A 16,021-nucleotide genomic window follows, 5' to 3' on the forward strand; every position below is an offset into this window, starting at 1 on the left:
ATGTGCAGCTTTGCTTCACTTATTAAACTGCCTTTGTATCAACCCACAAGATTTTCTTGCTTTTGCCCTTCCAATTCTCTCCCCCTGCCTGCTAGGGTGGAGTGAGCAAGTGACTTGAGTGGAGGCTTAGCTGCCAGCAGGGGTCAACCCACCACACTCCTTTTTGGTGTACAACGTGGGGCAAGAGGACTTTGAGATAACATCTGATCAGAGCACGCCAGGTGGAATTTATAACTGTTAAGCTGTTAATTGGCAGGGTCCTGTGCTTGCTTGCCTTACTGTATATTAGAGTCTGGTGCTTGTTAGGGGCTGTTTTGGACTTTTGCTGTTTATTGTAGCACTTATCATCTTACTCTGCTGTGCCAGGGAACATTTTGTTAGCAGCAACGGCCACGTGCCTGGGCTGGCATAGGGCCTAGGCACTGCTGCTGTTCCTGTGCTGCTATACTGGAACACCAGTGTTAGGGGGTTAATTTTCATTGTAGCAGCCCATAGGGTGTTGAGTTTTGGATTTGTGACTAAAACAGTGTTGACAATATGAGTGTTTTAGCTGTTACTGAACAATGTTTGCACAGCGTCTTTCTCCCTCTCTGCCATGCCAGTGAGTAGGCTGGGGTGGACGAGAGGTCGGGGAGGGGACGCAACCAGGACAGCTGACCCCAGCTGACCAAAGTCCTACCCATTCGCAAGTAGAAGCAGAATCTCCAACTTGTAAAATTGATGCAGATGTATTGAGTCACAGTCCTGCAAGCAGTTTTGCATTTGTCTAACTTTATATATATATATATATATATATGTATGATTCTATGTAAAGAACCAATGACTTATTTAGAACCTTTAGGATCATGGCTGCCTTAAACATAAATGGTTTAGCACTTATCACACAAAATCCTGGTTCTGCTGAAGTTAGTAAGCATTTATTATCGGTTTTCTAGGGTAAAACCTGACTCCAAAGTTAACATTTTTTTCTTTTTTTTTTAGTGAATATGGCTTGTATTGCAATTTCATGGCTGTATCAAACAAAAATAAATTAAGCACCATTACAAAATATTAAGAAACTTATCTTTTAAGATGAGGCAATTATTCATACAGTTTCACCATTTGAAATTAATTCTAATTAGCACTGAAAATTCCCATCAAGCTGAAAATTTTACTTTCATGATGCAAAATTTCACTAATTGTTGCCAAAGAGCTACTACTGTCAAGGCAAATATACAAAATAAAATGTTGATGTTTTTCATGCTACAATATTATCTTTATTTTCCAGTGAAAAAAGACAAGTTTGTGACATAGTAAAAAAAAAAAGAAAATATTTGTTTAGTTTTTATACTTTTTTCACTTCTGTTCTATACCTTCATTTTGAAATGCATGGTCTGTAAGATACAAGAATTGAAAGACTACTGAAATAACGTGGATAACACCATATGAGGTTCAAAGACAAACTACTTTGAAAAATTCACCCTGCTGAACGGTACCTAGTGTGATAAGCGAAAGTTCTGCAATTAAACAATTTACAGGATAGAAGCCAAAAACACTACTAAAAGCTTAGCTAAAACTCTGCTGGAATAATGAGTTCATGGACTGTGTATGTATTTGCACTAGATGTAGTCATCCTGGGAAAAATCCATGTATGCTCTATGCACAAGAGTAGTTCCATTAGTGAAAACACTGTTAGAGCTAAATGGTAAAGAAGATGCAGATGTTTCTATTACCCAGTTTAATCTAACCCTCCTCTGCCACCACCAGGTTGTATTCTCACTGAACAGCTACAGTTCTCCATGCCTTCCTATTCAAGGGAGCTCCTCCTCCCCATGGTCTAAAAGTTTGTATGGGACTGAGCATCAGGAGTTCTGGATTCTCACTTTGGTTCTACGTTGCTGTTCCATGACCTGCCAGGTTCAATCACTTCCCTTCTCATTTCTGGGAAAGAAAGAGATATTGCTGACTCCCCCTCTCCTTGCCAGGGCACTGAAGATTAATGATGTGAAAATCACAGCATTTCAGGTGTGCTGGGTATGTAAGAACCAAATCAATAATGCAAACCCACATTCTCCAAGAAGGGGCTGCACACGCCTCCATGCTGGGATACGTTCTACCTTTGTCGCAGTGTAGATGAAAGACATGTGGAGGCAAGGCCACCTCTACAAACATTTCTTACCAAGGCATTGCTGGAATGCAGCACCACAGCTCCACAACTGCATTGGTTTTCCCTCTCAGCCCTACGTATGGAGAACATCCATCTGCTGTAGCTTTCTATTCTTCCTCTGTGCTGCAGAAGCATTACAAAATGGAGATAATCAGGGCTCAGGATTAAGGCCAGAGTCTCCATCCCTAGGAATTTAGAACTTAAGTAAAAAGTAAGACAGAGTACTGGTTAGAATGAAGAAGGGATAATACAAATCAGAAGGGACTGCTATTTCTTCCCAGAGAAAAGAAGTTGTTTGCTAAAGTGTGTATTTGTAGGAATGAAATATCTGCCAGAGAAATCTCTCTCAATTCTTGCTGGCAAAACATTAAGGTCCTTTGAAGAAGCACACATCCAAACTACTAAGTATGATTGTTCTAAGAGTTTTAAAAAAACTGTTGTTCTGCATGACGCTTGCTGAAAGGTTAAGAGCTCTCAGACTTGTCAGTCCTTTTCACAGCTAGACCCCCACCAAAATCACAGCCATAGAGTTCTACCCGAAGAGCAATACCATGATACCATGTTCTTGGAACAATGCGGATAAACCTGGACAGGATGGGTGGGTTAAAGAAATGCTTGACGTGCCCATTGCTGTTTTCATTACCCAAGAAAACCTGCAAATACACAAACATACAATTAGTTAAAAGGCAGCACTTCAAAAAAACCCCTGCTTTTTCTTTTTAAAATGGTTCCAAGCTGTTGCATTAGCCATCCAGGGTAGATGGACTGGCTCATTTCTGATTTTTCATAAGACCACATCCAGTCTCTTCCTAAAATGCTGGGTCAAAGGTAGTTCAGGCCAGCAATATCTAAGTCTGAATGAATTAAACAGACTCTATTTCCATCCACACCACAAGATTTGCCATTCTAATTTGGATGGACTCAAAAAAACCCCTTCCCTTATTTTACCTCTGCTAATAGCCCTTGTGGGTTAGGTTGGTGTAAGGTGATATCGGCAACAATAAGAAGTATTGTGTCTGCTCTGTGGGTATCTGGAGATCTCCTGCTCTGTTACAGCAAAACTGCTCACTAACATTAATTTCACTTATAAAATCAAGGCTGAAATAAAAACGCTGAAAAGAGGCCCTGGGAAATCTATTGTTCATTCAAATTAAATGTCCTCATGCATTCAAATTAAATGTCCTCCTTTACAAATAGTGTCAGCTCCTTTTATCACAATGTAGACTGCATTCTCTACAGATTTGGAGCTCTTTCCTTTTATTACTATTAATTACTATGATCAAAATCAGATGGATATTATGACATTATCTGTAGTAACCCCAGCTCCCTACCATTTAAAAGTCCTGTGAGAATATCTCTTTGGCTGGGTATTCTGCCCTTGGGCCTTGACTGTGCTCAGCATCTAAAACCAAGTGATGATACAATTGCCTGAGCTGCGGATGATACCTTTGCCACTGAGCTTGAACCATCTGTATAGGATTTCCACTCTGAGCCTTGGTCGCTGTATAGGATAACATAGGTTTTCACAAAGTTTTCAGTAGATATGGACTTGACCCCCTGGGTAGCAATAGCAGTTATCTTCTTAATTGTGAGGAGATCAATTTGCAGCCACTCTTGATTGTTGTTCAACTACAATTGATAAAAAGGGTTGTCTATTAGCAAACATGTCTATGTCTGTATTTGCTTAAGTGAAAAATGCTGTTTAAAGATAGTTAAAACTGCATCAAAATACATCAAAACTGTATCAAAGAAGTGCAGAAGAGTAAAGCTGAGGCAAAAGTCACAATCATTCTTGGTGGCCCATACAATTAACTTCTTCACTGCAGGTGGTGTATTTGGTGTCTTAAGATTTCCACATTCATTTCCAATACATAATGAAAAATAACACAGATTTATCTCCAGTATTAAAATGTAATACATAATACTAATACAAAATGCTTATACAAAACAGTAGCTTCCAGCAAATCTCAAGGTGCTTCGTAAAGAAATGCAGCTCCACTTTGAAGACACAGAAGCTCACATGCCTTGCTGAAGGTCATCCACCCCCAGATCCATTAAGCTACACTGCCTATAAGTCAAGCCAGGAAGGGTTTCTTTAACCCCTTCAAGCCAAATATTCAAGTTGTATTCATCTCCTGAAATTAAAAGGGCTATTTCTGCAAGGAAGTGCTGCAGGCTCTGGCGCAGAGGACACCATCCATCTCTCAAAATATGATTTCATTGCTGTTGCCAGAAGTTCAACAAGTTTTCTACTGGAAAAGTTGAATGGGCTTCTTCCCAAACGATGGCTAAAGAGCTGTGAAGTAACCCTATCACACTTCGCACAGGACACAGCGTGCAGGAGGGGCATGAGCACACAGGCAGCACAAATTTATTAACTGTAGCTGTCTTGCTGTCGTCCTTATTTTTCACTTGTTACCTTGGCTCGCCAGGCATTCATCTTTCCTTTCTGATTGAGACGAGCAAGTGAAGGGTCCCATGTGTTAAACCAGGATATCTTAACAGACGAGGCTGTTATCTGCGTATTCGTGATCTCTCCATTTTCCATTCCAAGTGGCAAAGAGCAACCTGTTAAGAGAAGCACCAGGTTATCTCCAGTTCATCCAAATAGCCACAATGCAGCAACAATGCAACAATGTTGGAATTGAGAACACCCACAATTTTAGCTTCATTTCATGTATTAGGTACAAAATTTGCCAGAAATGAAGCACCAGCACATGACCCATTCTTACCATCTACTTCACAGCCCAGAAGCTCCATGCGAAGAGTAGGCCTGTTGTAGGCCTCCACTGGGTAGACTCTGAAGTATCTAGCAATAATAGGGGGATCAATGATGTTCTCTTTTACCCCATAGGCATCGGAGTTACCTTCAAAAAGCTATTAAAAAAAAAAAAAAATCCACATATTGTTAATTTAATGCTAACACAAGCTTGGATGCTGAAAATTTGCTCTGTTACAAAAGTAGTCTTTTTTATGCCATTAGCCCCATCCACTGTGATGGAACACCCTATGCTGCAGTGCAACTTGAAATATTTCATGGTCCCATCTTAGCATATTTGGAGCCTGAAGGCCTCAGTTCAAATAAGCAACCCATTTCTATGCACTATATAAGTCTGTAAGAAGACATTAGTAATGAGGCAAAAGGAGAGGTAAGAGACAACAGGTTTTCAATTTGGGAGTTCTATCACAGAAACCTCAGGGTAAACTGAAGGGAGCTGTAATCAGTAGGTTTGGAGTGGTTGGACATAAAACGAACCTCTTGCAGGGTATGGCCACACTTATTACACAGGCCTTTTGCAGGCAATTCAGACAGTTTAACATTCAACTGTTGTGACAACAGGAAGGGAGGGAGAGGAAGGAGGACCTAGTCCCAAATGAGGTAGGGCCTGATTTTTGGTTCAGCTTCCTGCTTGCTCCAAGAAGCTGACATGGGCTTAGGAAATAAAAGTAGGGAGAGATGCCTGTGAGAAAGCCAGACTCTATACAGTCAAGGTCACGGGGCCAATCTAAACCCCAGTCTAGGAGATTCCTCACCTTATAATTTGTCTTCTGGTCTGAATTTGATTAGATTGGTAAATGCCCTTTGGGGCCCTAAACTGTATTATTAAGTCTCTGAAGGCCATCATTTTTTCCCCTATCTCTTAACATAAAAGTGTCACCTCACTGCATCATCCAATGCTGCTACCTAGGTTGTTGCAACCCCTATGGTGTGTACAGACCTTTTGTGCCGGAGAGCTGTCTCCTTTGAAGGTGCTCCACTTCCGTTTGTCTTTGCTGTAAACAACAAAGAACTTCTGGATGTACAAGGACTTTAAAAACTGCTTGGCTCCCTGCGTCTGTATCCCAGTTAACAGAACTTGTCTTTGAAAGTCCACCTAGGAACAGCGAACAGTGTTTATGAATCCAATAATGCACAGTGAAATCCGTTTCATTCTTTGTCATTTACACAATAGCTTTGAGTCCCGCATTTTAAAACCCACAACACTAACACTCTCAGGAGGAATACAAGCAGATGCCAGAGTCCAAATTAATGCTGTCTCATTTCATATGTGTATTTATTTGTGCGTGCATTTAATTTCAGAGGCCATTTTACAGTGTTCAGCACAGCACCACAAAGGCACCTCAAAAATATCTGTGTCTCTGTGCTAGGCAGAACTCCACTGTCCTCATTTTACAGATAGGCAAAAGGAGTATAGAGAAATTCAAGGCTCACATTTTCATAAGCTGCCTCTAGTTTTGGATACCCATGCTGAGAAAAGGGATATGGGCATTCTGAAGTGCTGAAAAGCCACCATCCCTGCTGATATCAGACCCAAAAACTTAGCACATAAAATCAAATCAGCAAGATGCTCCTATCAGCAGTGAAACTCATTCTTCGGGATATGCCCTCCACATCTCTCCATGCTTTACTGCAGTAGCCTCAGCTTCTCATTGCCGTGCCCTCTATCAAATTATTTCTCTTCCCAACATTATTTCCAGTTCCACATCAGATCCCGCAACCTTCTCCCCCTACTTCACCTCCACTAACTTGCTAGCATGACAGATGTTAGGAAGCCACACATAACAGCCACCTGTTGAACTTACACTGCAACATTAGTTTGCGTCTTTCTTTTCTTCCAACTGCCAATTTCAATGAGATTTGTAAGAAATCAACTATCTTCCTTAAATTTGGGTGCGAACTGGCTATCTGGTACAAAAGTGATTGGTGTGGAAGAAGTGACTGAATGATACAGTGCTTGAAGCCACAATTATAAGCTTGATTTCCCTGTGAAGCCACACTGTGCTTTGTCAAGTTGGACATACAAGCATCCAAAACAAACACAAAACTATCTGAAGCAATGTTTGAGAGTATTACACTTTAAATGATCACCCAACAAACATACATAAATATAAATATGTACTGTTAAGTAGATAGAGGGAAAAAAAAAAGTAATGGAAAGAATGACTCCATTTGCCTACAAAACAGTTACAGTCTAAATTGTGAGGGTAACTGTCCAGTCAATGGGCCTCAATAGCAGTAGACTGGGTTACTCCAGGGGAGGTGGGCAGTTTATAGTATTGCCAGTCAACCTTGCTGCATCTTTTCAGTTTTCCCCAGCAGTCTTCTCAGCAAGAACAAGAGCAGCTTGACCTTTTAAAACAAGTTGCAGGAAAATCACAACGCAGGATTGTATGGCCATACCCAGGCTCAATGATGGTCAAGCACATATTGTACCAACCATACCTGGATCCAAGGGAGTTCTTCTTTTTCCATTGTAGTGCTCCAAGCATTGTATGTTCCAGAATTGTTTAATCGGGCTAACTTAGGTTCCCAATAGTCTAGACAGAAAATATGAATAAAGCAAGAATTTAAAGAGAGATGCTGGAAAAAAAATGGAAGCTGTAGCTAGCTACTGATGTTGAGTGCTTCAGTTCGTTTCCAATCTGTCTTGGGGAAAAAACCCCAAACAATAGACTCTAAAACCATAATCTAGGATATTTGGACATGGTTAGCAACTGAAAGTCAGCTGTTACCCTGCAAAGTTTTATAGTTGGCAGAATGACTTTAAAAATAACAGCCTTTTATATAACGTACTGTCTACTGATTTGGAACCAGGGTCTAGAGTTTGCTAAACAAGTTTTGGCTGCCAGCAGGATCAGACACAAAACATGCTCTACATTCATGGCAGAGAGCTTCCCTCTGCATAAGTAGGTTTCCATGTTAACAACTGATATGAAATATATATGACAACACAGCTTTCAAGCCTTCACACCACTGTGGTGGGAAATGAAGAAAGAAATTAAATTCACAGAAAAAAATCAAGTTTTCCAAAATAAGTAATTTATTTGTTATTTCGAGGGAAAGGATGTGTGTTCCTGCATGCGTGTGTAAACTGTATACCTTGATTTGCCACTGCCATCTAAAATTCTGTCAATTTCTCTATCAAATGATCCCACTTTTATACCAGGAATAAACTTGATTAAAGACACTGTCATTGCTCTGGATGCCACGTTGCCAAATCTTTCATAACAGATACACTTTGTCCTTTCACATCTCATACCACATGCAAATCTCAAAAGGTTTTTGAACACTTGCTGTTGATTTTCAAGCAGGGAACCCAAAGGACAAAAAGGTAAAGCTGGATTTGTTCCAGGTCATCAAGCAGGCGACGGACAGAGGACTCCCTGACTCTCAGGCTTGTGATACTGACAGTAGACCTGTGACACTGCTAAACGACAATGATGAGGGCTACCTAGTACAGCTCACAGTCTCTGCTTGCAGCACTGGAGAGCTTTTTAACCTGACAGCTGATTCACTGCTGAACTGATCTTGTACGATGTATCATGAGATGCCAAAAGAATATGGAACTGCAATACTTTGCTGTGAATATTCAGGAGCATGCCCGGACCTTTTCAGGTATTAACTCACCTATATGATGTGAAGCGTCAATTTGCGAATCGAGTATAACTCCACTTGCTAGACCCATTGGAATCCTGCACTCTAAAGAGAGCACAGTAAGTTCGTTGTTAAAGAAAAGGAGGGCTATTCCAATATATATTCTGGTGGAATCTTTTAAGACAATATCATTCAGAACAATTCTTAGTAATACTGTAACATCACCACTCTCTTCCCAGAGAAGGCCAAGTTAATCTCTGCAATTACTCTCAGCAGATTGATCCACTGGTCACTGTGAGAAAACCTCAAATTCAAAGCTAGTATGCTAAAGGAATAAAAGTAGTATGCTAAATAATTCAAAGCTAGTATGCCAGAGGCTAAACATTTTTTCTTCTAGAATAAATTTACAGTAACCACTCCACCCCCTCCTTGAAAGCACAGAGAATCTGCTTTGGGTTTTTGCAGAACAATCTACCAAATTTATTTTTAGTGATCCTGAAAGGGTAGAGATGACTTTACAGCTTGACTCCCCCAGCCACAAAACACCTTAGTTCAGTACCTTTCTCTATAACCAAATAGGATGCCTGCATTCCTGCTTGCTGATATTCCCCCACTTCAGTGTCTAAAAGCCACCAGCCAGGTCTCTGTGGTTTCATTTCAATTGTTCTAAACGAGCCTTGAAAAAATGGAAGAGAAACGTATCAGAAACATTAGCATTCTAAGGCTGATGTTAGCGAGACTGGATGTTAAACCAAAGATCATCCTATGACTTAATCCAGAAAAATTAAATAACCTGCTACACATTGCAGAGAGAGCAATAACTACCACCGTCTCAATCATTTTTTTCTTAGCGAGCACGTTCCAGCTGGAGACTGAGATTGGAATTAAGTGACCAGATCAAAACCTAACCTTTGCTTCTGGTGCAAAGTACAAAACCTTGGATGCCTGTAGGTAACAACAGATATCTGCACATTAAGTACAGTGCTGAGCCATGTAATGAACAGTGCTATTAAGCTTATTACATAACACAGGGATGTTAATTCTGTGGTGCTGATTATAGTTCTTACTCCTGCTGCCCCAGTGTGTTGTTCAAGTAATGTAAAGAATGGATGTAAAGAAGCCAAAAGTAGATATAGGAGAATCAGATGTATGGGCCCTCCCCTCACTTTCTGCATGCCCCAGGAGGGCCAAGGATTGAGCAGGAAGCAGATATAGTTTAGGCTGTTTGCTCCACTTTTTAGAAAGCACACTACACGCTTCGTTGCTTTTCTTATATTCCTAGTTAGTGTAGACATGATAATTCTGGTTCCCATTTAAACAAAAACATATGTAGATGTCATAGTGAATGTCCTGGTTTCGGCTAGGACAGAGTTAATTTTCTTCCTAGTAGCTGGTATAGTGCTGTGTTTTGGATTTAGTAGGAAAAGAATGTTGATAACACACTGATGTTTTTAGTTGTTGCTAAGTAGTGTTTATACTAAGTCAAGGATTTTTCAGCTTCTCGTGCCCAGCCAGCAAGAAGGCTGGAGGGGCACAAGAAGCTGGGAGGGGACACCATCAGGACAGCTGACCCAAACTGGCCAAAGAGCTATTCCATACCATATGACATCATGCCCAGTATATAAACTGGGGGGAGTTAACTGGGAGGGGGGATCGCGGCTTGGGAACTAACTGGGCATCGGTCAACGAGTGGTGAGCAATTGCATTGTGCACCACTTACTTTGTATAGTTTAATTCTTTTAGTATTGCTATTGTCATATTATTATTATTATCATTATCATTGTTTTTTGTTCCTTTCTGTCCTATTAAACTGTCTTTATCTCAACTCACGAGTTTTTTTCCTGATTCTCTCCCCCATCCCAGGGGTGGGGGGCAGTGAGCAAGCGGCTGCGTGGTGTTTAGCTGCCGGCTGGGGTTAAACCACAACAGTGAAAAACATCACCTTAAAAAGCTTAAGTAGTGAATAAACCACTTACTGTTCACTAAAATAAACTCCTATTATTCCAAGCTAATCCCATTATTTTGATCTCCTTGTTTCCTGTTTTTTTTGTGGGGTTTTTTTGTTTGGTTTTTTGTTTGGTTTTTTGTTTTTTTGTTTTTGTTTTGTTTGTTTTTTTTTTAAACACTTGTAGCTGGCAATACAGGCTTCATAATCCTGTTACTGCACACTTGCACTGCTGACCGTGATGGGCAAAGGAGTATATCCTGTGGCCTAATGAATGATTTTAGCCTATTTTCTTTCTTCCTGGACATAAGAATTCTCCTAGGGCTCACATTTGTTCTTTCTCTTCTGTATCACACTCATCTTGACATTATAAAAATAAACCCTCACCATACTGAGCCAGATACCAATAGTCTTTCCCAGCAAACATCAGTGAGACTTCAGTGGTATTGAAGCCTGGGGACACATGAACAGGATGGCTGCGCCACTGTACGTTTGTCATTTCACGAGGAATTGGTGGCTGACACTATCCTACTGACTTCCTTTTTCCAAAACCAACCTTTACTGTTGAGCACGTTTCAAAGCCAAGCCCAGCACTATGACCTACTTTGCAGATAGGAAGAGAGAGATGCGATAAAGGAGAGAAACCTGCTCATGCTCACATATCTGGTGAGTGGCAAGGAAAGTGCAAAACAGGAAGTAGTGCTGCAGACCACACTGCTATTCATTTTCCATATATATCCCTTCTCATGAGAGGAAGACATTTGTCCAAGCACTTAAGTTTTGTCTGTAACTTTACTCATATTTCCAGTTTTAAAGGACAGCAACGTTATCTTTATTTCCCCCCTCCCACAGTGTTAAGTGAGGTGCAAAGTGATGATCTTCCTCCGACCATCATAGGCAAATGAACCGTTAGTGTTCTCGAACTCTTTCTTATTGTGCCCAAAGCCAACTTCTGTTCACCTTTACATTGGTATGATGATGACCGACTGCAATGATCACACCTTAGAACTTATTCTGCTCTGATACTTACCTGGAAGGAGCGTGTATGTACCAAGCTGATGCTTTGGCTCCCCTTGTTCTATGAAGGTCTGTCCATGAAAATGAACAACATGAATGTCTTTTGGACCACCCATATTCAGCAAATGCCATCGGACCAGTTCACCTTCATACATCCTCAAGCCTTGCAAATTGTAGGAAATCCCATTAATGGCTGAAAAAAAAGATATTGTTAGTAAGGAAAACCGCTCACAAAACAGGTCTCTTAAAGTGCTAGAATGTAGTTATTAAAATGAGGAAAATATTTAATGAAGTAATGCATTTGGGAAAAATACCACTTTTTCCAATTCAAAGTGCTACACACTTTACAGTCTATGTACATTAATTCAGAAAATCCAGGGACCTCACCAGAGGATTTGAGCACAGTTTGCTTGCAACACATGGCAGCCAGGAGAACAAGGAGGTGTAAGAGATTAAACGTCAGATGGGAACATCAGGCCCAAAAGAAAGGACAGCTATCCAAAACGTGTTCTGCAGCTTACATATAAAACTATTATGGGTACAATGGAGAATAACAAAAAAAACCCATTCACATAATTAACACGTAGGATTTATACATGTTCAAAGGCACTGTGAGCTGAGATACCTCCCCCAACACCTTCCCCTCTACCCCAACAAACTGAATACTTGGCAAAATGAAATAAGTACCATAGAATTTGTGGCATTGCTGCGTTTCTTGGGTCTTCTCAGTACAAGGCCTTCTAGAACGTTTGTCAAAGTACCAGCTTTTCTCTTCATCAAAGACCATAAAAAGCAAGAAAAAGTCTCGGGTTGATGTTCTGCTGTTATTTGACTTACTGAAGGTTCCTTTTTGACAGATCAGTATTGGCCCAATCAAACCAGAGTGAATATCTTTCTCCTAGAAGGTAATAAACTCATATTAGATGTAAAAGTGGATTTCCCAAAAGATGTCAAAAAACCATAGCATTCTGTAGAAATGCATCAGGCCCTAAAAATTTAAAGCAGAGGCCAGAATTGCTGTTGCCTTGTATCTTTACTTTCCCCTGCTCAGTCTACCAAAGAGTTCCCTAATTTGAATTCTTCAACAGCTTATATCCTCTTTTAACTGAGTGTAAGAGATTAAATGTCAGATGGGAACATCAGGCCCAGAAGAAAGGACAGCTATCCAAAACATGTTCTGCGGCTTATGTTTCTACAGCCATACAGTAACATCATTTGGAGAGATTCAAAACCTGACTGGACATGGTCCTGGACAACCTACTCTAGCTGACCATGCTTGAATTGGGGGGGGTGGACTAGATGATCTCTAGTGATCCCCTTCCAACATAAATGTATCTGTGATTCTGCGATCAACCCGAGCAACACTACCACTTCTATTTTGATTTCCTCACCAGATTTACATCGGAGTAGTAGATCCAGGACCGACAAGCTGCTCCTGACTGCACAGGTCCCGATCGCCTGTTTGCATACCATACATATATATAGCTGTTATTTGGCTGAACTTCGTCATCTTCCTTAAACCAAGCAGTAGATTCATCATCATAAATGCTTCCCTCAGAGGACTTTTCATAGAAGAGTCCATGAGCATGGAGGGAATATGGTCTGGATGCCAGATTCTTAAAATGAACCTGGGGGGGGGGGGGGGGGAGAGAGAGAGAGAGAGAGAGATTCTGTTCAACAAATTCAGGCCTAAACCGAAGTCCCCACACAATACATTCCCATGACCTCAAATCAGGGTCAAGATTTGTATAATGATTACAGACTATGTTGTGCATGACAAAGCAGGCAGGGAGAGCTTTTGACATCTCCATGCAGAGTCACCCTCTTTGATGCAGGTAGTTAATTAAAAAATAGAAAGCATGAGTCTAACTCCCTGTCTTCCACTGAGTCTAGGTTCCTAGGACTTTCACTGCTGTCCTTCACACCTGGATATGCTTAGTTACAGCAAGCAGGGAGATTGGGAGTTTCTACCTCTTATGCTTTGCTGCACAGCTGCACTAAAGTGCACAAAACAGTAACACTAGACCTCTGGATGTATCACTCTCACTGAAATCAGTGCTTCTCACTTGTCCCAGAGAAGCATTAGGATAGGGAGATTACATATTTACCTCTCCTTAGAGAATGACGCTCCCAAGCTAAAATAGCCTCTTTCTTCTCTTACTTATGTTTTTAAATGTAGCTCAACGTGTTCTTGTTGCGCACTACTCCTACTGAAATAAGCAGAAAGCAGTGAGGTCTACTCTCCCCATCTAAGTCCATCTCCGTGTGTTGGAAGACTGGATGAAGAAGTATGAGAGAAGGGAAATGCTACAGCAATGTGCTTCCTAATGCAAATATACCACTGTATCACCAGGGATACAGTTCCTCTCCATCCTTGTTGTTTGTATTAGAACTAACCAACTTATTTACAGCAAAATTTTTCAGATGAAAATACACTTTTTGGACAAATATATATATATTCATCTTGAATACAAATTTACTAATTTCTTTTAAAAAAATTAAGAAGCTCCCTTTACATATATAAAAAGTAATATTTTCAGTGCAATCTGGGTTTAAAAAACTTACTTTTTTTTAATGTTAAACTTAAATCTCATTTTACATTAGACTGATAAGACAGTATTTAATGTTGGGAAACATAAGGAAGAAAAACAGAAGTGAATTTACCGTGGATAGGAGAGAAAAAGGTTGTGTTTCAAAGAACTGTATGTCCACACTGCAATTTCTAGCTTTGAAAACTGTCTTCCCATCATGATCTTTTAAAAATTTGTGGTATTTTTAGACCCATTCTGTGTCACACTGTAAGGTTGCCATAAGAATCTTATCCTGCACACATAGTCAAAACATTGACGTACTAGGATAACATCGTCCACTTCAGCCCGGATAACTGGCCCCAGGATGCCAAGGTGTTCTTTATATTCATCTTCATCCTGAAGAGTCGTAAAGGTACTGTCTGTATAGCTTTGGAAAATCACCTTATATGTGGTGCCATCTTTACAGGTTTTGTCATTCATCATTGTACTGAAAGGAAATCCCCAATTAAAAACCCACACAGTGAAACAGAAATAATAGCTTTGATGAAATCTGAGAACTCATACAGCAGGGACATTTTACAATATAAAGAATAAACACACAAATAAATGTCAGATGGTTCTGAAAATCATGACTTGCAATGTTTAAGCAACTCTAGTTCTACAGTTGTATATGAGATCCTTCAAAGATTTGGTCAACTATCACCGAAAAACTCCAACTAGTCTCTGAAAACCCACCTGAGCTCTATTCTCCTTTTTTACCATTTGCCGTAATAATCTGAATCAGAGCTTAGCTCAGAGAGTAGTGAGCCTACCACCTATACCCTACTGTCTCACAGATGTACCTTCTCTGGAAAGCTAACAGAAACACATTTTACATTTGATTATATCTGCATTTTGCAACACAGTGCTGGTAAGAAAAAATAAGCTTTTAGGCATTCAAACCATTCTTCAGATCTTAAATAGAAGCATCAAAATGCTATTATGCTGATAAAACATATTATAATTCCCTATAAACTTTGCCTCATTATCAATTCTGCAAAAACCAGAAACTTAACCGAAGTCATCTAGTAAGAAGGAAGATTGGTTTTCAGCTCTTCAACACACTGAGACAGTGTATGCCATAGGCTCTGTTAATTTCACTGGAACTATGCACCTCACACCAGCTGAGGATGAACCTCAATGGGGAGATCTATATACAGCTCTGAGCATAAGGGTTTATTTATTTTCCAGGTGCACAAAGAAACTGTGGTTTCTGCCATTTTTGCAAGTGCCATTTATATGGACTGAGATAAGGCAGGAGTAAACCTGGAGAGTATTGAAAAAGTGGGGGGAAAAATATCAAATCAAACAAAACAGAAATTCAATTTGAGAAATAATAGATGTTTGGAGCTGAATTTTGTATAATGAAAATCTTCTTGTTCCTGTTTTTGCTGCTTTTGATAAAAACCCTGAAGTTGTGGCAGTTTTGGTCTTGTCCATTTCAAGGGCCACAAAGTTCAGCTTTTTGATGAAAAGTGACTAGGAATTCTACACATTGTAGGGTGAGCACTGATCCTAATTTGTATGAATTAAGATAATGAATTTTTAGTACAGAGCTTCTCTCAAGTCACATGTACTCTTTCCTGTGGCATAGTGGTCAGTCTTCCCTGTCAAAATGTAAGAAAATCCCTCAACATTAGGATTTGTGATTCAGTCACCTTCTGATTTCTCTAAACAGTAGGAACAACAATGCAATAATTCATGCAGCCTTATTTTTACTTTAAGTATAAGGCAGTCACCAGTGTGGTTAATGACTTTGCATCTTTCATATATTTTTCAGTACTGCAGCCTTGTGAAGTTGGAAAGTGCTATTATCCCATTTTACAACAGAGAACTGAGACACCAGAACCACTTCTTCCTAGTGCTAGAAACTGTGATTTCATCCTGCCTGTAAGCATATCCTATCTATATTAGATCAGTCAGTCCATTAAATTCCTGGAAAGACTTTGTACAAGGAGGTCTCTATC

At 40.0% G+C, this 16,021-nt stretch overlaps 1 protein-coding gene across 1 annotated transcript in view; it reads right to left on the reverse strand.

The window, feature by feature from the left end:
• Positions 1 to 895: 895 nt before the first annotated feature.
• Positions 896 to 16,021, reverse strand: part of F5 (coagulation factor V) — a 36,635-nt gene continuing 21,509 nt past the window's right edge. The window contains exons 14-25 of the mRNA XM_050915416.1: positions 14,337 to 14,502; positions 12,876 to 13,112; positions 12,172 to 12,382; positions 11,498 to 11,677; positions 9,082 to 9,198; positions 8,556 to 8,627; positions 7,371 to 7,465; positions 5,866 to 6,021; positions 4,879 to 5,023; positions 4,566 to 4,714; positions 3,593 to 3,775; positions 896 to 2,799 (exon numbers count right to left, since the gene is read on the reverse strand). Coding sequence (XP_050771373.1) covers positions 2,611 to 2,799; positions 3,593 to 3,775; positions 4,566 to 4,714; positions 4,879 to 5,023; positions 5,866 to 6,021; positions 7,371 to 7,465; positions 8,556 to 8,627; positions 9,082 to 9,198; positions 11,498 to 11,677; positions 12,172 to 12,382; positions 12,876 to 13,112; positions 14,337 to 14,502 — 1,900 coding nt within the window. The 3' untranslated portion in view covers positions 896 to 2,610. The remainder of the gene's footprint in view (positions 2,800 to 3,592; positions 3,776 to 4,565; positions 4,715 to 4,878; positions 5,024 to 5,865; positions 6,022 to 7,370; positions 7,466 to 8,555; positions 8,628 to 9,081; positions 9,199 to 11,497; positions 11,678 to 12,171; positions 12,383 to 12,875; positions 13,113 to 14,336; positions 14,503 to 16,021) is intronic.

This window comes from Gymnogyps californianus, chromosome 1 (genome assembly GCF_018139145.2).
Source record: "Gymnogyps californianus isolate 813 chromosome 1, ASM1813914v2, whole genome shotgun sequence".
NCBI classification, from domain to species: Eukaryota; Metazoa; Chordata; class Aves; order Accipitriformes; family Cathartidae; genus Gymnogyps; species Gymnogyps californianus.